This window comes from Sciurus carolinensis, chromosome 18 (genome assembly GCF_902686445.1).
Source record: "Sciurus carolinensis chromosome 18, mSciCar1.2, whole genome shotgun sequence".
Classification (NCBI taxonomy): domain Eukaryota; kingdom Metazoa; phylum Chordata; class Mammalia; order Rodentia; family Sciuridae; genus Sciurus; species Sciurus carolinensis.
This window is the reverse complement of record NC_062230.1, coordinates 13,260,483-13,284,856: the sequence shown is the minus strand read 5'-3', so window position 1 is coordinate 13,284,856 and position 24,374 is coordinate 13,260,483. Positions and strand designations below refer to the sequence as shown.

General features: G+C 54.8%; 1 protein-coding gene across 6 annotated transcripts; it reads left to right on the top strand.

Moving 5' to 3' along the window:
* The first annotated feature begins 3,207 nt into the window (after positions 1–3,207).
* Znf316 (zinc finger protein 316) lies at positions 3,208–22,387 on the top strand. 6 transcript variants are annotated; one of them, XM_047533340.1, is made up of 9 exons: positions 3,211–3,225; positions 5,562–5,641; positions 10,349–10,407; positions 10,555–10,662; positions 10,856–11,253; positions 11,485–11,603; positions 12,382–12,508; positions 12,964–13,077; positions 19,910–22,387. In XM_047533340.1, the coding sequence occupies exons 4-9, from the start codon at positions 10,580–10,582 to the stop codon at positions 22,237–22,239; spliced, it is 3,171 nt and encodes a 1,056-aa protein (XP_047389296.1). In that variant the 5' UTR covers positions 3,211–3,225; positions 5,562–5,641; positions 10,349–10,407; positions 10,555–10,579; the 3' UTR covers positions 22,240–22,387. The 6 variants fall into 6 exon arrangements, with proteins under 6 accessions (XP_047389300.1, XP_047389296.1, XP_047389295.1 ...); XM_047533344.1 differs by lacking the exon at positions 10,555–10,662 and having other exon boundaries at positions 3,208–3,225; positions 10,349–10,526; XM_047533339.1 differs by lacking the exons at positions 3,211–3,225; positions 5,562–5,641 and adding an exon at positions 7,040–7,192.
* The last annotated feature ends 1,987 nt before the right edge of the window (positions 22,388–24,374 follow it).

Below are 24,374 nucleotides of genomic sequence, written 5' to 3'. Positions count from 1 at the left end.
GGGAGCCCTGGGTCATGATGTCAAAAGCTCAGCACCTGGGGACTGGGAGAGGCCTCCAGTCACAGACACCCCCATCCCCATCTCCCCACCATGGCAGCAGTGTCTCCTTAGAGCATAACTCACACGGCCAGGGGGCACTAGGAAATTTTAGGAATACATAGAAGCAAGATCATGTAACTTTGTGTCACATGGTGCTTTTGCCATTGTTATATGGGTCTCCTGAAATCATTGCCATTTAAATTACTTTTTCCTCTTTGTGTTTTCCATTTTTCCTCCAGTATTTCCATGTTTTACTGTTACATGAATCCTGGGATCTGGCAGCATTCTCTGACCTCCAGAAGTTCTCCACCCAAGGAAGCAGCTTGTCTTTGCTGATCCAGATGCAAGGCCTCGTGCACAGCAACCAGAGCTCTGTAGTCTGCTTGCACCTGAAAGCAAGCCCGGAGGGAGTTTGCCCTCACGGCCCTGTCCTCCTCTTGAGTCGCTGACTCTCACAACTAACTCCGTCCCTACGCGCGCCCGCAGAATAGGGGATGGAACCCAGGCTTCATGCATACTCGCAAGTGCTCTACCACTAAGCCACACCCCTGGAACAAACTTTGAAGGGTGAAAGATGGGTGTGTCCTGGCCGTGTGGAGCGTGCCTTTGTACAAATTTTAAAAATGGCTCCCTCTTCCCAGTGGACGAATCCTACTCCAGGACCCAGGGCTTTGTGCAGGAAAGGTGAGCTGGACTTGAGGCTTCTCCCATCCTTGCCCTGGCAAGGGCTCCACCTAAGCCCTCCCACCTGCAGTTTCAGCTTCAGCTACATCAAGTGGTCTTGACTTGAGCCAAACTTCCACTGTCATCCCTCCACCCAGACGCATCACAGACCTTGAGATGACGTTTCTGCCTTCTGTGCTGGTAGCAGCTTAGGCTGCTGAATTCATACGTGCTGGGAAATGTAAATGCAAAATGCAGAGACAAGAGCATTAAGAAAAGGAGTTTTTCTTGGGAAGAAAGAAGGCCAGACCTCAAGGCTGGCTCACCAGTAAAAAAACACAAGCAGATTTTTTTTTTTTCCCAAAAACTCACAAATTTACCAAGAGTATAATCAGTCTTAACTTTTCATGTAATTATCATTATCTACAAGGGTTTGTAAGAGTTAAGGATGTGTGTGTGTGTGTGTGTGTGTGTGTGTGTGTGTGTGTGTGAGAGAGAGAGAGAGAGAGAGAGAGAGAGAGAGAGAGGGAGAGAGAAGTTTTGTTCTCAAGGTTTTATCTATTTTACAGACTAGAGCTCTACAGAGGGGCCAGGTGTGAGGTCTTTCCTAGTCCTCCGGAATGTGTTCGGTCATAATAATGGCAAAACGACTTTCTTGCAACTAGGTAAGCCTCTCTTTGGGCTGACCCTCTGACCATATTCATGTCATATCAAGGCCATGCTGCAGTAGGTATCTGGACTTCATCCCTCAGTGGCTTCCTTGGGTCAAGCCTACAAGGTTTATGACAAATTCTAGATATTCCTTCCCTTACTCTCCCCGTCCCCTGTCCCACCTTCTCCTTTTCAATTACTTCACTTATTTGTTATTTCTAAAATTTATATCATAATTTCTAAGTAAGCTGGGTGTGGTGGTGTGTGCCTAGTCTCAGCACTCGGGAGTCTGAGGCAGAAGGATCACTTGAGCCCAGGAGTTTGAGACCAGCCTGGGTGACACAGTGAGACTACTGGAGGCTGGCAGTGAGGAGGTTGTCTTCCCACACAGTAATTGTCAGAAAGCTCATTCAGTGCATCAGCCTTCCTGTGGCTCATCAGTGGGACCAGAGCAGAATTCCAAATGTGACTGAGGCCAAGGACATCTTTGTTCATACAAGCAGGCTCTGAGTAGACCTCAAGTGTGCTGGATTTTGGTCCCAGCTGCAGACATGTGCTACCCTCTGCCCCCCACCTTAGCTGGGCAGAACTCCCTTCCACTCTGCTCCCAGGACTTGGCTGTCTCCTCCTCCTCCTCCTCCAGGAAGCCCTCCTAGGATGCTCCCAGGCTCTCAAACTGCAGGGCAGCAAGGTGCCTGGCACTGGGGAGGGGGGTGCTAGCCCATGTCCCTACTCCAATCCCATGTGCCCATAGTGCCACTCTGGAAAGTAGGATAGTAAGGTTCTAAAAACAGATTTAATTCAGGACCTATTGCAACAGGGGCAAAGAGACCTCAGTATAGAACCCAGCTCAGTTCTGAATACAACAGGGATAAATAGGGATTTGCAGTGAAGGAGCGAGGATGGGGGCAGGTGTCAGTGGGTGAAAAAATACTAAGAGGGATTCAGCTCACAGGGACTAATGATGCTTGGAAGGCAGGCCAGGGTGATCGGACCTCACCTGGGGATGGGAGGAGATGTGGGATTTGGTCAGACATTGAGGGTGGGGATTCTGGCTAGACTGACTTTGCAAGATTTTTTACCGGGCAACACAAAGACGGCACGGAAGCTAGAGCCATGTTGAGAAGCACCTCAGAGGAGCCTGAAGTGTGGTCAAGGAAAGAGAGCGCTTTCGTCCCCAGCCCCTTAGGTCTCGCCTGGCTGCAGTCCAGACACTCCCTTCCGATTCCTTGCAGGGACCCGGACTTGGTCCAGCCTTACCTGGAGGGCATTTCTGTCATTCGTCTGCACCCAGGCCAGTAGAGGGCCATCTGCTCCTCCTTTCTGCTCCCTAGTTCAGTGACCACCCACTCCCAGCATGCCCTGCAGAGCTGCCTGGTCTGAAGATTGTGATGGACTTGGAGCCTGGGGCAGCTTGGGCACGAAGAAGAACCTCCCTGCGGAAGGACAGTAGACCAATGGAGTCAGTGGTGGTGTCCCAGCCATGTCAGGGATCACAGAACCAGAATCCCAATGGCATCTGTTTCCTGCTGAACAATTTCCATTTCCATAGCTTAATTCTGCCACCTTGTCATTATCCACCTAGGTTACCTCAATAGTCTTCGGATGGCTCCTTGCCACTCCCCCATCCACCCTGGCAAATCATGACCCTCCCTTGCTTGCTACCTTGGGGTCCCCTGGAAATGCTTCAAGCTAGTACCTGGGGTTCTTGCTTAGGCCAAGTGTCCCCTGCACCCCTACAGCCCAGTCTTTGTTCACCTTTCAGGCTTGGATATCCATCCCATGAAGGAGTATGGACCCCTCACCTCTGCTTTCTATCAACTCCTGGCCCACGGCTCTGGCTGTTCTGACACCCAGACCCAACATCCTGAGGTAGCAGCTGCATCCCCCACTGCTGTGCCCCTCCCCCACCCTAGAACAGCTGGTGACACTGCATAGAAGCTAAAGCTGAGGCTGGAGGGGCAGCTGCTTTCCTCCTGCCACCGGCACCCCTCCCGTGTCGTCTACGGAGGGAACGCTGCCACATCCAGTGTGGGTGTTTGTTTTTCTTGTTCCTGCTTTCTCCTGCTCTCGCGAGGGGCACAGGCCCAGGCAGGCCTTGTGCCCAGGCAGACTGCCAGCTCCCTCTCTTCCAGCTCCATAAACAGCTGGTGGCAGGTGGACACGGGCCCATCGCCCTCCTTTCTTCCTCCCTGAAAGGCGTGTTGTCTGCTTTCAGTTTTCCATGGGTGATACTGGTTCCCTTCCCTTCCTTGTGTTTTTAGCTCACTGGGTGCCGGGGGGAGCAGGTGATTGGAGGCCTTGGGCATATTTGCATTCCCGCCCATCATGTCAAAAAGTGGCATGAAATTCCACCCAATCCTCAATCATCCATCGTAGGGAATACTATAATGCCTTGTCTACTTTATAATTGTCACCGAAACACCCTATTCACTACCAGTTCTGAGGGTTCCATGGTAAGTTCAGATTCCCTGAATCCCATCCCTGGGCAAGGGGCAGGGCCTCAGCTGACAAGCTGGACTGACAAGCTTGATCCCCCACATGCCATCCTGGAGCATGGTGAGTCCTTCTGCTCTCACAGGGCCCCTCCCTGACGACCCCTCCCGGCAACTTCCCATTCCTCTTCCCACTTTCTGCAGCTCTGCTGCCCCACATGGGGCTGTCACATCTTTCTGCACATGATTCTTAAAAGTGGGGTGAGTCATGTAGCTCCCATCTAAAGGCTTCTGCCTACCCTGCTCCCACCCACCTGGCAGGCAGACCTGAGAACCCCAGGAGTGAGCACAGGGCCTGGCATATGGCAGATGTGCCAGGCATGTGGGCTATGTGTCCTCATGGAGCTGGGCACAGTGGTGCATGCCTACAATCCCAATGACTCAGGAGGCTGAGGCAGGAGGATTGCAAGTTTGAGGCCAGCCTCAGCAACTCAGCAAGACCCTATCTCAAAAAAAAAAAAAAAAAAAATGGGGACAGTGCACACACACACACACACCTGTGAACATGTCCTACAACGTGTGTGTCTATAGGCTGGGACTCCAGGGATAAGGTTCCAGACCTTGGTGGGAAGGAGGAAGGGGCATAGTCTTGGACCCTGAGAACCCACATGAAGGGGCAGCCAGAAGCACCAGTGGGCAGGACTTGCCTGGGACTGAGATTCATGGAACCTGAGCAGCAGGGTCACTGGGCTCTCAGCAGCATCGTGGCTACACCAGAGCCTCACAAAGACATTGTGGAGTAAAGTGGCAGGGAGAAGGGAGGGGCCAAGGCTGGAACCTGGGTCTCCCATGAAGAGAGGATGGCCTGACAGGGTTATGCACAGGGGAGTGCCTACAGGCACCTGGAGTAGCCAGTTCCAGACTTAGGTGCCAGAAGGCTCAGGGTTCAGTGACTTCAGGACATGAGTGACCCAAGCATGACCCACTTGGGACAGCTGAGCATTGCCGTAGGTGGGTGCAAAGACTTTGGAATGAGGGGAGTTGTCTGTCAAAGCTCAGCCAGTCTGAGGCGTTGATAAACCTGCTCACTAGCATCTGGTCCAGGCCCAGGGATTACAGACCTGATGGGAGGGGCTGGGTGGGGCTGAAGGTGAGGGGAACTTTTACCTATTTTGACTGTGAAAATAAACACTGATCCTAGGTCTCTTATCAAGTAGTTGAGGTTTAATTCTCAAAATGATGTGAGGCACACCAGAGTACACTTCACTCTAGAAGTCTCAAGTGTAGAGCAAGGAACATGGTGGCAAGTCTAACTTTGGTCTGGGACATGCTGAGCTTGATGGAGAGTGGCGCCTTTGCCTGTCTGCATCCTCAATGTCATGAGTGAAATGAATTTTGGTGACTCTGCCTGTCCTGGGATAGGAGGAAGAAGGGAAGACACTCAGAGACCAGGATGAAATAGAGGGTCCAGTGGGTGGCTGACTGACTCTCTGCTTAGCCTCCACTTTGGGGAGAGAGACTCAGGCAGGGAACAGACTAGAAGGAATATAGGGCCTGTGGAGTGGGAGAGTCTGGTGGACTCTGCCTTTGAAAATCTCTGTGAAGAAGGGCAGGGGAGAAATTGAGTCTTAAGTAAGGTCAGGACAGGTCAAGGTAAGAACTGACAGAAGCTGGAGTGATATGGGGTTCTTGCCTGGCAAGGTGGAAGGTTCCAAGGCAGGAACAGAGCACTGGATTCTCTAACTGCCTCCTCCTCATGTGTTCTCTACCCAGCTTTGGAACTTGAAGACTGAACCCTGAGGGCTGTGTCCCCTGGCCACAGAGCAGCACTAGCAGGTGATAGGGTACGGAAGGTAGGACTGGGGTTTCCTCCTTGCCCCATCCCCCACTGTCTCTCCAAAGTCGCGGCTGCTACCTGGTGACCCCAGTTTTCCCCTGGCTCAACATCCTCCTTTATCCTCTCCTTCAGGGACTCTGGTGCCTCCACATTCCATTGCTTCCCTTTACCTGGTGACGCCCCTACTCTTGGTTGTTAATTATCCTACTTCCCCTTCCTTGGAACCCTCCTGGGGGTTCCTCCTGAATGCTGCTTCCTGTTGAACCTAACAGGTCATGTAGGGTGGGGGAAGGATCTAAGCTGACACTCCAGGGTTCAAAAACTTAGATACCCACAAGACCAGACAGAGAGTGCCATGTGGAGGTGCACCTGGAGGAAGGTGGTGGGGAACGGTCAGTACCAAGGAGAATGGCAAAACCCAGCCTCATCCACAGGGCTGATCTCTTCTCAGGGTACTGATTAGTGCCCTGCAAACCATAGGCTCTGTATTGCCAGAAATTGAAAATTGAAAATTTTCACTTTGTTTTAAAAAATGGAAGTAGGGAGTTGGTAGAGCACTTGCCTAGCATGCAGAAGTCCCTGGGTTCAATCCCCAGCACCACCAAAAAAAAAAAAAAAAAAATTGGAAGTGGGACTCTGAATTATAAATTAGTTGTGAATTTAAAAACGTCATGAATCGAGCACGTCATAGCAAGGAATCAGATTCAGCTGGAAAGTGGCCAGCTATGCTTTGAGAAGGGCAAGGCTTTGGGGCTGCTGCACTCCTCCCTCTCTGAGAAAGGTCTGAATGCTCCACAAGTCCCAGAGGCTCACCAGCCAGGAACTGAGGTTCTGAACTGAAGTTATATCAGGCAACCCAATGGTTGCTGCCCTGCCTTGAGGGTCCAAGACTGGGCTCATCACAGAAATGTACTAAGCGTACTGGTACATGTGAGATGGGCGCGGGAAAGGAGCCTAGTCCACACCATTCCAAGCTGAAATGAGCCCCGCATCTCCGTGGGAGCCAGAGCTCACCATCAGACCCCAACTGAGGCAGGTTTTGGGATGGAGTGCAATGCTTGCTCGCCTTCCTATATCTCGACCCGCCCCGCATGACTCCCGCCTCCGCGAGGGCTGCCCTCCATTCCCCACAGTCCAGACCCCAAGTTCCTTCAAGTGTAGCCTCCGCAACCCCAGGACCTTCCTGCACTGGACCCGGGTTTGATGTGGAGAGGATGCTCGGGGGGCGGGACCTCGTGGGCGTCCCCAGGGGAGGGACTGGGGTTTCGCGCAGGCAGAGTCGCGGGTGCCCAGGAGCAACCGAAACGCGCATCGCCCCCGCGCCCGGCCAGGGCAGAGCAACCCAGACACCCGAGGCTCGGCGAACGCGCGCCGAAGGGCCCCGTATGACCGGAAGTTCCCCCCCGTGGGCATGGGCGGGGCGGGGCGGGGCCGGCGGGCGGCACTTCCGGTGCCCACGCGCTGCCGCCGCCGCGCAGCTCCCGGCCGTCACTTTGTGTAGTGCGGCCCCGGCGGCCCGCAGGCCCCGGCCCCGTGTCCGCCCGTGGCTCGGCCGGCCCGGCGCGCGGTGAGTGGGTCGCGCGTGCGGCGGCGGCGCGGGCGGGCCGGCTCGCGCTGGGGGCGGCGAGGGGCGGCGAGGGGCGGGCCGCCCTCCCTCGAAGCCCGGCGCTGGAGGCTGGGCCGTGCCGTGGGGCGGCCGCGGCGCTCGGGGCCGGGGCCTGGCGGGGCTGCAACCGCAGCCGCGCAGCCGGGTCTTTCCTTTGCAGCACCCACGCCCCGCGAGGCCCGCGGACCCCCCGCCCGGGCCTGCGCGTCACTGGCGGGCCCCGACCCCCAGGGCAGGTCCAGGCAGGCACCACCCAGAGGGCGGGCTGGGGAGGACACGCGCGACTCCTCGGGAGGTGTCCACCACCTCCTCCTCCGCGGTAGTGGTGAGGGCTGGGCTGTGGCCGCCCCCGGGGACACACCCATTCAGGAGGGGCTGTCACAGGCATGGCCTCTGCAGGAGGTGGAGGTCCCATTAGCTCCCTGGAGGGCGGGGTTGGAAGCAACTTGTCCTGGCGCCCCAGCCTGCTTTGTGACCTTGGGGGTTGGGGCGTTGTGTCTCTGAGCCTTCCCTGATCTGCAAATGGAGGCCCCTCTGGGCTGCGTGCTAAGTCGTCTGTTGCCAGTAGGTGGGTACAGGACCTCATTCCTGGGGGTTGAATGGCATTTGGGGTGCTCCTTGTGGCCACAGAGATGGGAGTGGGGCTGGCCTTTGGTGGAAGTCAGGATGAACTCGGGGAAGGGAAGGTGTAGGTACCAAGAAGACCAGCCCCCTAGCTCTTCCTGTGCAGGGTAACATTGGCACTTGATTTGACCCAGAGTATTGGCAGGTCTGGGAACTGGCTGCCTTGGACAGGGGATCTGGGATGGTTCCTGAAGCAAGGAGGTAGGGGTTGCAAAAACCCAGGGACAGACAATGAGGGTGGAGGCAGCCAGGGAAGGACATCTTCCTGGCAGATGGGAAGACTGAAGTGCCCGGAGGGACAGAAGGTGACTAGTACAAGTGCAACACGCATCTCCCACACGTGGATTTCCATGAACCTGGCACTTTTATGGAGTTTTTAACAGTTTTCAAACTTTTCTCCTTTTTGCAGGAGATGTTACTCCCAAGTCTAAATGTCTGTGGCAACACATACTAGGGTGCAGGGCCCTAGTGGAAATGAGAGTCCAAGATGACCCAGGGATTTATGAAATGAAGCTTTTTATCTGACCTTTGTGGCTTCTGATTTGGGGTCAGAGGTCAAGGGGAAGTGAGCAAAATGAGCTTCCAAAGGGCTGGTGGGCTGGAGAAGGAGTTGAGTATGTGGGTTGGAGAAGACATCGAGCAACCAGGGCCAAGCTGCAGGAGTGTAAACTAAGTTTACATGGACCCTGAGTTCCACAGGGCACATGGGGTGTCTGGCTCTGCTCCACCGCAGGCCTGTCTGCTCAGGGTCCATGGACCTCGGCAAGAGTTGGATTTCTCCCTTCTCTGGTCATCAGTGCACACGTTTCTTGGTAGAAGGAACTTTATCTGCTATCCTCTTTGGAAGCAGAGACTCTGCTGCTTCTGGATTGTGTTCTGGCTCAAAGAACCACCCAGTTGTGGTTAACATGACAGTAAGCTCAAACACTTGAATTTTAAAAATTCTGTCTTACCACATGAACAATGGGTTTTGGGGTCACTTCTTCAGTAAGTACCGGAGTGCTTACTCTGTGTCTGGAATGGCGAGATTCAGAGGATAGCAAAAGGAGCTCCCGCTGTTCTCAGTTGACTGCTCTCAGGAATTGAAAATGTGGGTGCTGCCAGGGACAAGAACAGAACTATGTTCAACAGTGGCCCAGGGTGAAGAGAGTTCTAGTAAAAGAGGGTGGCACATGAAAAGGTCCTGAGGTGGTGAGTGTGGGGCCTATGTATTCCTAAGCCATGTGCTCTCTTCTTTTGTTGGGTCCCCATATATAATGACCTGGCCTTGGGGAATCTGAAGTTGCTGCTTCAGGTGGTGACCAGGCAGGAGATGGTTGTGCTGGTTCCTGTGTTCAGCTTGATTTGACCACATGGGGCCTGAGTGAGAAAAGCCCTCTCTGGGTCTGAGGTGGGTGGCATTTGGGAAACTGCCACTGAGTGCTCTCAGTGTGAGTGCCCATCAGGGCAAGGTGCGGCACATGTGGGCCTACACTTCAGGCAACTTCCAACACCTGGGAGCCAGGGAGATGAGGGGTAGGCTTCTTGGAGGAGCAGGAGGCTCCTGGGTCTAGTTCAGAGACCTGGGTCTTTGGGGTCATCATTTTGAATCTAGTATGGGGAACCAGTGAAGGGGGAATACAACCATCAGGAGAGAGATGGTCTCTGGATGCTAGGACACCCAGCCCCCAGACTTAGGCAGATCTACGCAGATAGGCCATTGAACTATAGGTTTGAAACAGCTGTTCAAAGCAATTTGGAAAATGAGTACATGCTGCTGGAATAAAAGTGACAGGATATGGAGTAAGAGTCAGTCTCTGAGCAGTTTGCTCATGTGTGTCCATGGAACAGTGTTCTCATGACCCTGGGCATCTTCATTCAGTATGCTTTAGGTGTTCTGCCATGGTAGAGCAGGATGAGCTGGGATGGGCCCAATGTCTAGTGTGACCATGTGGCCTGACATTTTGGGATCCTTCTGGGACTTGTGCCTTCACCCCCCAGGATTCTGGGTTGGACCAGGTTGAGATGGCCCTGTTGAGATCTGAGATGCTGGTGAGGCAGGTGCTGAATCACAGACCCAGTCTCAGGTCCTAAAAGGAGCTACAGAAACCAATTTATCAAAACTGTGACTGTCCTGACCTAGTGAATGTGCAACTGTGAAGGAGAAATGGTCCCAGGGCTCCCAACTTTCCATATCCCTGGGCCCCCAGCTGGGATCTGGACCATGTGGCAGCATGGCTAAGTGTGCTCTGAGTCCCTGGGCTGAACCGTGTGTGACATCTATGGGAAAGCAGAATCTTGTGGGCCTCTGGGGTTTTGGCATTTTATTCCTTAGGATTCTGTGACACCTAAACTTGAAGTAAGGGGTCACAGGGCATTTTATATCACCTGTGCTGGCCTGTGATGAGCCTAACTCCATGGCCTACTTAACGTCTTCCAAATCCCTTGGATAGTGAAAGGGAAGGGTAAAGGAGAGGGTGATGCCTACTCATGCCCTCTTCTCTCCCACGACAGGATGGAGCCTGACCTGCTGGCTTCTCAGTGCTGATCTCACCTTTCACCTGAAGAGGCCAGTGAGTCCCTTGTCCTCTCCTCCCACCCACTGAGTCTCCCAAGTGCCCACAATCTGGTTGTGCTTGGGCCCCGCCTCTGACATTCCTCGTTGACCTGGTTCATGTGTACTGAGGACTGGGTAAGTTTCTCTGTGTTCTCTATATCAGGTGGGCTGTTCCTTGTAGACCACCCATGGACTGTGTTGCCTTGATTTGGTGCTTCTCATCCTTGAGGATAAAGACCTTGGATAAATACTTGACTCACTCCAAAAAGAGGTAGCAGCTCATATCAAATGTGTAGTTGCTAGTGAGGAAGTGGAGGCCACGTCCTAGGGGCTCATGGAGAGGGGATATTCAGGCGACCGTTTTGGCACAGAATGTGCTGGTTGCTCAGCATAAGGTGGTGGGTAGAACCCCAGTTCTCCCTCAGCTCCAGTGACTTCACCTACATCTCCTGTCTTTATTTCAGGTCACGTGGAGGCTTGCTCCTAGGGAAGATGGCAGCTATTCATACAACTCCAGATTCCCCAGCTGCCCAGCTGGAGAGGGTAGAGGATGGGTCAGAGTGTGATCTTGACCAGGAGCAGGAAGAGGAAGAAGAAAAGGAGAAAGAGGTGGAGGACGAGGAGGAGGAAGAAATTGTAGTGGAAGAGGAAGAAGAGGAGGACATGGCAGAGGTGGTGGAGGAGGAGCAGGTGCAGGAGGTGGCAGAGGTGGAGGTGGAGGCAGAGGCAGAGTTGGAAGAAGAGGAGGACGATGACAATGACATGGAGGAGGTGCTGGCAGAGGAGCAGAGTCCAGGGTTGGGCACCCCTGAGCCTCTTAGCCATAGTGGCGATGCCAAGTCCTCAGTTCTTCAGGAAAAGGGTAAGAAAAAGCCAATCCCTTGGGGAGGAAGTGAAGAGGGCTGGTGTGGGCCATGCCAGGGAGAGCTCTGGGACCCCTAGGCTAGTGCTGGAGCTGGAGTGGCAGGGACTAGGTTTTGAAATGTGGGAGCAGCTAGGAGCTCTAGCCCTGCTTGCTGGCTGGGCAGAAGTTGACTGAGTGACCAGACCAAGTGCTTATGGGCAGCTGGCCCCTAAGAGATTTTCCCCACAGCCCCACAGCCTTCTCAGGTTCCAACTACTGCTCAGGATGAGGATCTGGAGGAGGAAGAGGAGGAGGAGGAGGAAGAGGAGGAGGAAGAGGAGGATGATTTCCTTACAGCTGGGTCTCAGGTGAGCTCCCCTTACTCACTTGGAACTCAGGTAACCTGGGCAGGGTTTCCTCAGGGGTGCCTTACACCTGAAGTCCTGAAGACCTCTGTGGGCAGTGGCACTGGGATCCTCAGGTAGGGCCCAGGCTTTGAACCAGGACAGGGCTGCAGGTCTCTGGCCTAGGAGATATGGTTCTGCTTTCCTAGGGCATGACCCTTCCTAGGCTGTTGGGTGGTCCTGATTGTTCCAGTAGGCACCCACTTACCTGCACTGTGCATGGTGACTTCAAAGGCCTGGCTGTTCCCCAAGATCAGGCTGCTCCCTTTGCCTAGAGTGCCTGTCTCCTACTGAAGCTCTGCTTCCCTGCTCCCCAGTGAGATCAGCCACCGGTGCCCACAGTTTAGTTGGTGCCACTTGTCTGCTCAAGAGTGGACCTTCACACTGTTGATGTTGCCACAGCATTTGCTTGTGAATAAGGGGCTACAGGTTTGGACTCCCATTGTCTCCTGACCTTCATGTGAGTCTTGCCTTTGTCCCCTATGAGCTGGATCCTTCACCCTCTCTGAGCCCAAGTCTCTGGTCTCAGGAGATCGGGGCCCTACCTTCCAGGGCCAGGGTGCAGCCTGAAAGCACTTCTGGGCATCTGTAGACCACCCTGACCATGGGATGCTGGCTATTTCCCATTGAGATCCATGTTGTAGGGCTTCAGTGTGTTCTCTCTGACTTTATCTTGTGGGCTGTCTGTGTCAGGGCTCCCTCAGCTTCTAACCAGGGCAGTGTCTGGGGCTGTGTTTTCCAGGGACTGGTGACGTTTGAAGATGTGGCTGTGTACTTCTCTCTGGAGGAGTGGGAGAGGTTGGATGCAGACCAGCGGAGCCTCTACCAGGAAGTGATGCAGGAGAACTACGGGATCTTAGTGTCCTTGGGTAAGGAACAGCCTTTTGTTCCGTATGGGCAATGACTGTAAGGGGCTTAGTTGTCTGAGGGGGTGCTTCTTGAGTCTCAGGGTCTTGGAGCAGGGAGGTGCTGGGGCTAGCTTACCCCCAGGAACCTCAGGACCACTCTGGCCTCTGGGAGAGGCAGGTTGGGTGTCTGAGCCAGGTGGCTATGTATTATGGAGCTGCCAGTCCTGCTCTGGCTTCTGTGCTTCGTGGCTCCAGAAGCTTTGAGGGGGAGAGGCAGGTGAGGGCATCCTGCAGGTGAAGGTATGTGGGCAGGCCTTGGTGGGAGGAGAGGAGGGGGGTGAGGGCAGGGATGCAGAATCTCCCAGAGCAGTGCGAGGTGAGGAGGGCTGGTCCTGGAAAGGACGAGAGGAGGAGCGGACATGAGCATGGACAGGAACAGCTGCTCCACAGCTGCCATCTGTTTCTCTCCTGGGCAGGATACCCAATCCCCAAGCCAGATCTGATCTTCCGCCTGGAACAAGGGGAAGAACCTTGGGTACCAGATAGCCCTCACCCTGAGGAGGGAGACATTGTCACTGGTGTCTACACAGGTGAGCACAAGATGCAATTGCATGGGGTTTCTGCCAGCACCATTGCCCAGAGCTGTTGTCTTTACCCAAGCTCTCTGCAGACCTGGCACCTGTTCCCTCTGTTGCCTTTGACAGTCTCAGTGCTGACTGTCTGGAGTGTGGGGTGGGTTCCATGGAGACAGGGCAGTCACCATGTGCTAAGCTCTTCTTTTGTCTCTTGGGTCCTCTTGGTCAAGTTCCACAGCGGCCTGATGACTGGAAGGTTCTTAGAGAACCTTAAAAATGATTCCAACCAGGCGACACCTATAATCCCAGTGGCTTGGGGGGGTGAGATGGGAGGATCGTGACTTCAAAGTGAGCCTCAGCAACAGTGAGGTGCTATGCAACTCAGTGAGACCCTCTCTCTCTAAATAAAATACAAAATATACAAAATAGGGCTGGGAATGTGGCTCAGTAAAGTGCCCCTGAGATTTCAATCCCTGGTTCCCCCGCCTCCAAAAAAAATACAATGATTCCCTGTCCCTACCTTGGAACCTGGGATTACTTTTTTTTCTTTTAATTTTTGATAACTGGGGGCAGTGGTCAGGACTTGGTTAAGAGTTGAGGCTATATACTAGGAGCCTGGTAGAATGTTGGTGCAGCCTTTCTGATTGAGACTGGCTTCTCCACCCATTTGACCACTTCTGCAAAAAAGTCCCCCTCAGCTTTCCCTGTCTTCCCAGGGAGTCCATGGGCAGACCTCTGGCCTGGGTGGGCAGCTTGGGGCCTTCTGGAGAAGAGATTTTGGAGTGATGTGTAAAGAAGACATTTGGGATGGTTAGTTTCTCTAAGGGCGTTGGACCTGGCTCTGCCTCTGCTCCTTCAACTCTCTGAGCCTTGCTTTATTCATCTGGAGAGTAAAGAATATGAACCGAACGCATGGTTTCCAACCTCAGCCTGTGGGACTCTTGGTTGTGTTGTGGTACAGTGGAATCACAGTGATTTTCAGTATTTCAGTATGTGCAGTGGAGGCTTTTGTCCCACAGGCATCTGTGGTTTGGGGCTATGGTTATGTCAACCTAGGGAAGGCACAGGGCAGACCTGGAGCAAGCCATACATTTGTTTTAAAAGAAAAATACAGAAAAACACACTGTAGCAATAGTACACATACTTATCAGAGCATTCTCACTTGCAGAGTCTCCTTGTGACAGCTGTGTGCTGTTCTGTGTGGGGAGGGCTCATCAGCCTCCCTTGAGACAGGAAATTGACTTTTGAAGTGGTTGGTTGGTGGTGGGGCCTCAAGGCTCTGTCTGTAGTCCCCCTTCACTGTGCCAGGCACTCTTCTGCTGAATCTCCAGGTTCTTGGGACCCTCTTGGGATCTTGCCTGGGCTTCAGAATTGAGGGGTTCCCCTGGTATGCTGTCCCTGGGATGAGGTTTGCCTCCTCACTTCCAGTCCACCTCCCCCAGTAGACTGGTGCTTGGTAAGAACAGGCACTGTGTCTCATTCACCCACCTGTGTCCATGGCATTCAGAATGGGTGTGGTGAGACTGATGGCAGCTTCCAGCAGCCTCCAGGTGCTGTGCCAGCCAGACCAAGCCTAGCACCATGGGATCCCAGGGGGCCAGCTGACGGCTCCCACCCGCTTGGCAGCTGGCTGTTGCCCCTCCTCTGAAAGTGAAGGAAAGAAGAGAAATACAACACCCAGGATTGAAATGGCTTAAACATTACACAGGAAAGGATAGAGATGAAGTTTAAAAAGCAGTAAGAAGTAGAGACACACATTAAGGTGAGAGAATGCAATGATCAGCAGATACCACAGCAATTCTGGAGCCTCAGTGTGGCTGCACCCAATAGATAGAGGCACACTTGTTCCCCTCTGTCACCTACAGCAGGCAGAGGCTGGCACCAGGCTGCTGGGAGTTTCTACTTTTACAGCTATAAGCACCTAGTGGGACCTCAGAGGCCAGTTCATTAGGTTTCACACAGCCATGCCCCAGAGGGGACCTTGGCTATGACTGAACTCCTCTTTTCTAGTACTAGCCAGGAAACAGAGGGGTTGGAACTTATCTTGCCCTAGACCCCTGGGCTTGGTGCAGATGGAAGGGAAGGAATAAGGGAATACCCTGGCAAAAAGGCAGGATTTTTAGTGCCTAGAGCAAAGGACTGGTTCAGGTTTCCAGGTGATGGAGGCTGTGACTGGGGTGGGGTAGGAGGGTGTAGGTGGGAAGGGGGTGGGCCTGTCCCCTGGCCTGGGAGTGCTTTTGTTTTCTGAAATAATTTTGAGGTGGGCCAGGCCTTGGTACCATATCCACACATAACCTGTGAGGGGACTGAGGCCATAGAGGTCACTGGCCTTTCTGAGGTCACTTACCAGTGACAAGGAATGGCCTAGTGCCTGTACTCAGAGGAAGGCCACCTGCTCACAGACCTGTCAGCCTGGCCAGGACCTGGTCAAGAGGGCAGATCCCAGTGTAGAAGCCTGGCTACCTTTCTGAGCTTGAGCTGGTGAGCTGGGCTGAGGCTAATGTCTCTGATGTCCTCCTCCAACTAGGAGAGGAGGTTGCCAATGCCCACCAACCTGGGCCTTTCACCCTGTGTACCTTCTCCCTTGGTGCTGCCTCTGATGGTGGCAGGGGCTCTTGAGCCAAGCTTGTTTCTATGTCTGGATAAAGTTTTGCAGGGTGGGGAGGTGGGAGGGCAAGAGCAGGTGCTGACCTTATTCAGAGAACTTGGGAAGGGTTATCTGAAGGACAGAAGCCTACAGCTTTGAGTCCTCCCAAGGCCAGGCCAGCTTGGCCAGGAGACAGGTTTCCTGGCCAGTGTGTTTTGTTGTGCAGAGCATCCCTTAGCCACCTCTGTGGCAGTTGGAGGCATCTTTCCTTGCCCTGTGCCCAAGGCACTTCCTAGAGATGTCTGGGGGCTTTGCCATTGGGCCACCAGCCATCAGAGCATGACAGCTAGCTTCTTGCAGCTAGAGCAGGGCCTGGGCAGAGAGAGGGAGCCTGCTGCTTTCTGGGTTCTGGGTAAACTTTGGCCTTCATGAAGGGCAGGATCACCTCTACTGTCTCCAGAGATCTCTAGGCCTGCAGGGTACCAAGTGTTGGTGAAAGGGTAGCTCCAAGACAGCCAGTTCCCCAGCCCTGGGGCCTCCCTAGCCCTCTGCCACCTTGCCCAGTTGGAGAGGAAAACTTGCATGTCCAGGTGCACAGGGCTAGTTAGTAACCTGTCTGGAGTTAGGGATCTGTGGCTATGTATGCCTGGCAGTAGTGAAGGGACACAACCTAATATTTGAGAGAGTCTCAACAACAGGGAGAACTAAGAATAAACAGCAAGGGGAAGCCTTGGAGAATCAACAGTAACACATGACAGGGGGTAGCACCTGTTTCCAGTTGTAATGCCTATGTAGCATGTCTACAAGCACTACTTTACAGCTATTTACTTTTTTATCTTTTATATATATTTTTTTGTAGTTGTACAGGGACATAATACTTTTATTTATTTATATGTGTTGCTGAGGATTGAACCCAGTGCCTCACACGTGCTAGGCAAGTGCTCTACCACTGAGCCACAACCCCAGCCCCCAGCTATTTACTTTTTTTAACCCTTGCAGCATTGCCTCAAAATGAGATTACAGATGGGGAAACTGAAGTTAAGTGACCTGCCCCAGGTCCCATGGTAGAAATGGGCTCGGGACACCAGTGGAGCTCCCCTTGGCTGCCCCTCAAGAGCTAGCAGGGGAGATGTCATAAAGGGGGCATCAGCCTGAGGAAGAACCCCTGCATGGAGCATGGGATAGTGAGGCGATGCTAAGATCTGGAAGAGCCCAGAACTTTGAAGGGGAGCCTAACCCTGTCCAACAGGTCTTTTTAGAAAATAGCTGTGACTAGATGTTGGGGAGAAAGGTTGGAGAAATCATGGTGACAACGCACAGTCCTGGGTTTTTTCATTCATTTCCTTGACATCCACCTGCCAAGAGGGCTTTCTTTAGACTATCTGTGCCAGCTCCTGTCACCTGCTACTTCCTGGTAGACCAGAAATCTGTTTTAACTGGGGTTTGACATGGACTGTAAAGGTGTCCTGTGGCCAAGCGCTGGTAGGTTCTTCCTAGATAGCTGACTTTGATCCCTGATCTGCCTCTGCATTTTCTCTGTAACTCTTTGTGGTCCCTCAGGATCTTCCCAAAGGCCTAGCTAATCATCACCCAAGGTCAGATCCTTGGAGCAGATGTTAGATGCAAGGAGGTGAAATGCCAGCTCCCATCCCTAGGGCTTCTCCACTCTCCCTGTGGTTCTGGATAAAGCAGCCATGCCCAACCCTTGGGGCCATTGGTGGATCACTGCCTGTTCTGCTGTCCTCCAGCTATTGAGGAACACACCCCATGCTCTTTCTGATCTGAGTGAACTGTCTGCTGCTGGTTTGGGTCTGACAAGTAGAGCTGATGAATCCTCACCTGGATCCACAAAGGGCTTTTGGGTCTTAGAGCTAGCAAACACTCTGCAAACCCTGTCCCTCAAGCAACAGTTACACTGGATTTCCCCATTCCAGGGCCAGCTCTAGTCCCTGTGCCACTTTGACAGCAGAAAACAACACAGACCTGGTCCTGGGGTCTGCTAGTCTCAGGGTTACCCAGGTCCCCTTCCCAGTGGCCTGATAATTCCTGAGATCTCAAGTGCAGCTGGCTCTAACTTCCCTGGGACTCAGGTGCCCTTCCTCTCCCTTATTGGGTGTACGTGGTGGCTTTCATCACCTTGCTGAGTGTTTAGGTAAGACCTCATCACTTGTCCTTACTGTTGTACAAGTGGCCATGCCAGGTCCAGAGGTAATCGTGAGTTCCCCAAAGTATCTGTCAGGATTGGCTCATTGTACAGAGCGGGTGGGGTGGGGGTATTAGGGGCTCACCCCCCTGGACCGGCAGGCATTCCTGCTGCTCTTGGACTCTGAGAAAAGGTGGTGTTGGAGAGCCCCTCCAGTTTCTAGCAGTGAGGTGGTTCTCACTGGCCCTGGTGTCCAGCTCTTTGAGGCTTATTGATGCAGCTTATGGTTATTGCTCCTTAACTTGGTCCTGATGGCAGACTAACCTACTCAAAAATCTGCCAAGAATTTGTATTTGTTCCTCAATGTGAATTTCCCCTGTGTTAGGGGGCTCTAATTAGAAACTACTCAAGACCCTCACCAGAGCCAAAGGGAAAAAGCCTTTTGATCTGATCATCAGCCCAGATGGCCTGTCCCTCCACCACTCATCCCTTCCCCAAGGGGTGCTGCAGCCCTCTCAGGTTTGGGGAAGAGTTGCTGCCAAAGAAGGGCACCCAGAGAAAAGGAACTGGGACGTTTCTGTGCCACTTGGGGCACAATCACTTCTCATTACTCAGTGGGCATAGGTGGTAGCTGGTGGTGAACTCAGCTTAACAACAGATTTTTAATTTAAAGCTATGCTTACTACAATCACACAGTATTATTAGCTGTAGAAAAAATATGAAAAATAACCCATTTTCTCATCCCTTATATGATCCATGCATGTTTTGTTACAACTGCAGCCAGGTCTGTGCCATTCTGTCCAGCTTCACTGCACCTGGCAGTGAGCTGTGCTTTCCCATGAGACTCTAGGTCACCATAGAGAATGTTATACAGAACAAGGGCCTGGAAGGATGCAGCATTTGACATAAAGGGTCAGCCTAGGCTTCTGAGAACCCCTGGACTCTGACCATCTTAAAGGTAAACTCTGTGGTCCGGGTTCCGCCAGCCAGGTGACAGCTAAAATAGGCCAGAGTCTTGGCTGTAGAACCAAGTGGGCTGGAAGAAGTTTCCTAGACCCTGGCTGTGGAAGCTCCAACCTTCCAGTTGCTGGGACCTGAAGTGAGCATAGTGCAGAGTGTAGAGAGCAGGTACGCAGGTGCTCTGAACACTTGGGGCTGCCACGGGCCAGGCAGTTTCCTGTATGACCCCAGTGTGAATTAGTGCCTGCTCCATACATGAGTTCCCTCCTGTACATCATGGTGGCAGGCTACCAGCACTCTTGGTTTCATAAAAAGGAGACTACAGACTTGGCTCCAGAGGGGTAGAAGGGAAAGGCTGGGGTGCAGCTCTGTGGAGGAGACAAGTAGCTGAAACTTGGGGTGCTCACAGTGTCCCAGTAGGCTTGGGGTTTCCCAAGTGCACAGCAGTTTAGGAAACCCAAGCTGAAGGGTAGCTCACAGGGGAAGGTGGATTCTAAAGGGGAAAGGGTTTCAAGAACCTGCATGCAGCAGGCTCAAGCCTGTTAGGATGAGGCAGAGGGCAGGGGCCACTGGCCCTTCACCAGGCTAACTTTTCCTGGTTCTGCTTTGAGAGATGGAGGGATGCCCAGCAAAGCTTAGGTGCTTGTGGAGGCAGGTCCTGAGGGTGCTGAAACCTCCAGGCTGCGCTGCCGTCTGCTAAGCTGGCTAGGGAAGTGGCTATCTTGGAACTTGTCTCCTCTTTTTTGGGAACAGGATCTATTATGGACTTAGCCTTGGAACTCACAAGAACTTGTGGACAAGGTCACCCACTTGGCAGTCTCAGGTCCTTCATAGGATGGCAAGCCCTAGAGGGTGCTCCAGAGGTGGAACCCTGACCTTCCTGGGAGGGATCCCCATGTGTGCTTGCCCCACACCCAGAAAGTCCCCAGCTGGGAATGGGGGCTGTGGCTTTATTGTCCCTGGGGCAGTCAGGGCTTGTGGGGCAAGAACGATCTCTCAGTGGGTGAGTGGAGATGCCTGCCCACGACTAGAAGGAGGTCCCATTCAGGAGGAACTTGGGGTCCCTGGGGGGCCATGATTTTTCAGGGCAGGTGCCTGCCAGGAGCTCTGTCATGTTCCCTTACCTCTCCTTTCTGGTTTAACTTCATCGCCTTCAGGAGCCTGGTTCTGGAATGATGACATAGAGGACCACGAGGAGGAAGATGATGAGGACTTCCTGGCAGAGATGGCGGAGGAGGAGAACGAGCCGCCAGGTCTATGGTCTGCGGCCTACGGCGTGGGGGATGTGCCTGGGACTTGGGGTCCTGACGACTCAGATTCAGCACAGACTCCAGAGGAGTGGGGACCGGACCCAGGAGGCCTTGGGGTCCTGGCTGAGGAGTGTGAGGCGAAGCCCTTCCTACCTGGCCGGGAGCCTGGCTCAAACCTGCTGGCTCCCTGGTCGTTTCCCACCACAGTGGTTGCCCCTACCGGGCGGCCTGAGACCACTTGCGATGTGTGCGGCAAAGTATTCCCACACCGGTCACGGCTCGCCAAGCACCAGCGCTACCACGCAGCTGTCAAGCCCTTTGGCTGCGACGAGTGTGGCAAGGGCTTCGTGTACCGCTCACACCTGGCCATACACCAGCGCACACACACCGGCGAGAAGCCTTTCCCGTGCCCGGACTGCGGCAAGCGCTTTGTTTACAAGTCACACTTGGTCACGCACCGGCGCATCCACACTGGCGAGCGGCCTTATCGATGCGCCTTCTGCGGCGCGGGCTTTGGACGCCGCTCCTACCTGGTGACACACCAGCGCACGCACACGGGCGAGCGGCCCTACCCGTGCCCACACTGTGGTCGCAGCTTCAGCCAGAGCTCTGCGCTCGCGCGGCACCAGGCTGTACACACGGCTGACAGGCCGCACTGCTGTCCTGACTGTGGCCAGGCTTTCCGCCTGCGTGCCGACTTCCAGCGCCATCGGCGTGGTGGTGGCTGTGCAGAACCCAGTGGTGACGGCCCACGACAGGAGTCCGGTGAGGTGGCATCCGCAGTGGGGCCCGAGGAGCAGGAAGCTGGGCCTGAGGGGCCTGAGGAGTCTGAGGAGCCTGAGGCTGTGGAAGCGGATGGAGACGCCGAGGCCGAGGCTAGAGAGGAGGTGGTGGCGGCGGAGGCTCCTGAAAGCAAGAAAGACCCCGAGCCAGACAGGCGGTTCTTGGAGATGGGCAATGGCTTGGGGGAGGGCGAAGGTCCTTCCTCGCACCCACTTGGTTTCCACTTTCCTGTGCACCCCAAGTCTTGGCTCCACCCGGATGGCTTCCCGATCCTGGGCCTCCCAGACTTCGGAGAGCGGCTGCCGGCAGATGGGCGCCCCTTGCAGGGACCTTTGGGAGGCCCACTGTCCTTGGTGGAGGGCACGGGGCTGGCCTGCGACCCTTTTGGCAGCGGTGGTGCCGGGGGCAGTGGTGGCGGCCTGCGTGCCTTTGGTCCCGCGGTTGGGGGACTGCTGGCAGAGCCGGCGCCTGCCGCATTAGCTGAGGAGGAGAGCCCGTGGATCTGCTCGGACTGCGGCAAGACATTCGGGCGCCGTGCAGCGCTAGCCAAGCACCAGCGCTACCACGCAGGCGAGCGGCCTCACCGCTGCGCTGACTGCGGCAAGAGTTTCGTATATGGCTCGCACCTGGCGCGCCACCGGCGCACACACACAGGGGAGCGGCCTTTTCCTTGCCCGGAGTGTGGCGCGCGCTTTGCCCGTGGCTCGCACCTAGCGGCGCACGTGCGCGGCCATACCGGCGAAAAACCCTTTGTTTGTGGCGTGTGCGGTGCTGGCTTCAGTCGCCGTGCTCACCTGACAGCGCACGGGCGCGCGCACACGGGCGAGCGGCCCTACGCGTGTGGCGAGTGCGGCCGGCGCTTTGGGCAGAGCGCTGCGCTGACACGGCACCAGTGGGCACATGCGGAGGAGAAGCCGCACCGATGCCCCGACTGCGGCAAAGGCTTCGGCCACAGCTCGGACTTCAAGCGGCACCGGCGCACACACACAGGGGAGAAGCCCTTCCGCTGCGCCGACTGTGGCCGCGGCTTCGCACAGCGCTCTAACCTGGCCAAGCACCGGCGTGGCCACACGGGCGAGCGGCCTTTCCCGTGCCCCGAGTGCGGCAAGCGCTTCTCGCAGCGCTCAGTGCTTGTGACCCACCAACGCACGCACACAGGCGAGCGACCCTACGCCTGCGCCAACTGTGGCCGCCGCTTCTCGCAGAGCTCGCACCTGCTTACTCACATGAAGACGCATCGCGGTGCCACGGGCGCTCCGGGACAGGCGGCAGCGGCGGCCCCTGTGCCTAAGACCGAGGCGCCGGCCAAGGGTCTGCCAAGTGCTAATGCGAGCTCCGGGTCAGGGGAGCGCGGCAGCACCTTGCTGGAGTTCGCCGGTGGGACGAGCTTTGGCTCGGAGCCTGCGACTGCGTTCGCGGGGCCCTCGAGCGCCTACGAGGAGAGCATCATGTGAGGGGCGCGAGGCCGAAGGAAGTGCAACCCACTAGGTCACCGGCCCCTCCCCTGGGCGGCTCGGGCGCAGGCCGCTGCGGGACCGCCCCTTGCTCCTCTGGCCTAGGAGTGAGGGCCCCAGTCCTGGGTGTGGTGCCTTCCTTCAGCCCTGGGCCTACGGCCTTCCGCCCCACGGCCTCGGATTTCCTTCCTCAGGGCTCCAGAAGAGATTGCCGTGGCCCCGGAGCTCATACAGCGGTGGCGGTGGGGGCACGCTCGCGGGAGCAGAGCAGCGAGTGGAGGTGGCCAGGGTTGGGGTCTGCCCCCCTGACAAAGACTGCACCATCTCTGGGTCTGTGCTGCCAGGCAGGCAGTAGGGATGGCGGGCTAGGCTATTTATTTTACTGGGATTCCAATGTGGGTGGCCCAGATAAGTGACTTAGGAGTTCGTAACTGGGTTTTACATCGAGGGAGGAGAAGCCCTTGTGTCGGGGGAGGGTGGGGTGGTCCAAGTAAGAGCATCCGGCTGCTGGGGTGGGTCAATGTCAAGTCCTGGCTTCTGGTGGGTTCAGCTGAGAACTTCTTAGTGGGAGATTCAGGCACCTTTTGGTGTCTTGTGTGTGTTGGAAAGTTTTAAGAACTGTGAGTGACAAAGGGAAGCCTTATAGGTTTCTAAAGAATGGTGTTCCTCCATAATCCAGGGAGGAAATGGGAAAGCGTTGATTCTGACTGTCAACTGTGGGTATTTATTTCTGTCTCTACTATGGCCTGAAGAACATGGGAGGAGAAGAAAAGGACAGAAACCAAATTTGTGGCCAGGGCTGAAGGGTTGCAGATATTCACAGGGTCCCCAGAGAGTTTGACGCTTTATTCTCTGAAGTTGCTCAGTCTCCTCACTCTACCATCCTTGAGATCAGCCAGGCGCTAGCTACTTGGGTGGGTTTTGGTCTCACTTTCCTAAGTCCTTTGGTCCTCCCATCTCTGGCAGCTGGAGGTGGCACGCTCACATCCTTGGGACACCTTGTGCAGGCTCTTATACACCTGATCCTGGCTTTAAATTCTCTGAGCTGCCACTTCTCTGGAGCAGGGGGACATGGAGACCTGCCCTTCTGAGTCAGTGCTCATTTATATTAAAGCACTGAGGGTGGTCCAAGGACCTCTTCCCACATCCCATACTTAGGGTCCTATAACCTCCACAAGTCCCTTTAACTCTGCTTCAGTCATTATTCTACACTAGAAACAAGTAGTGTTTCTGTCTAGGTTTGAATTTCACAGGTAGGACAGTGGATGCACTGAGGGTTTGGTGGCTTGCACAGTGACTGCCCACTGGGTGTGGACCTGAGCCTATATCTCTGTGACGAACTAAGCACCCAACTATGCAAGGCCCCTGCCTGGTGGATACCCCACCCTCCGGACTGGACTGATGGAAGCCACTGGGCAGCAGCTGAGGCACTTCTCATGTGAGGCCCCCCTCTTTGTGCTTTTTGGGCCAGTGTGAGAGGGGCCAGAGAACTGAGATTTTAAAGTGACTGCATTCCCTTAGACCTAGTGTCTTCTGTTTTAGTGTAGACAGGCCTCAGGGGCTGAGAGCCAGCAGCCAGGCTGCTAGGGGCTGGGCGGGGTAGGAGGTGTGGTAGTCAGTGGGTGGGAAAAGGGCCTGGGTGGTGGTGGTAAGAACTAGCCTGGCTGGGCTGAGGTGGTGGGGTGGGGTGGTGCGGAGGATGGGGGTCCCGGGGAGGGACCTAAGCAATGGCCTCTCTGTTCCAGGTTTCTTCTCTCCCCTTATGTCTTCTGGGACTTAAGTCTCAGGAAGGGCCAAGCACTGGGGGAGGCTGGGGGCGGGGCTGAGGAATCTCTGGCCTTACCCTAGTGGCCAGAGCCTGTCACTGTGCCCATTCTTCCTGAGTCCCAGCTGCTTCTGCCCTGCCCTGAGCTGTCTGCAGGAGGACCTAGCTTTAATAAAGAGTGGAGAAACGAGCTTTCTGCCTGGACTCTGTGCTGTTGCCACTCCTTGGTGCCTGTCAGGGAAGCTCTATGAGGCCTCAGGCCCGTCTTGTTTCTTCAAACATCTACACCTCATGGAGCATTACTGTTTTTGCTATTGTTTTGGGCAGCCTCCCAGTGATCAAAGAAAGGGGCCTCGACCCCTTCCTGGTG

Coding starts and splice junctions, on each gene's coding strand:
- Znf316 (XM_047533340.1), top strand. CDS start 10,580: ATGGACTGTGTTGCCTTGATTTGGTGCTTCTCATCCTTGAGGATAAAG. Junction 11,254..11,484: donor CTCAGTTCTTCAGGAAAAGG/GTAAGAAAAAGC, acceptor TTTTCCCCACAG/CCCCACAGCCTTCTCAGGTT. Junction 13,078..19,909: donor TGTCACTGGTGTCTACACAG/GTGAGCACAAGA, acceptor CATCGCCTTCAG/GAGCCTGGTTCTGGAATGAT.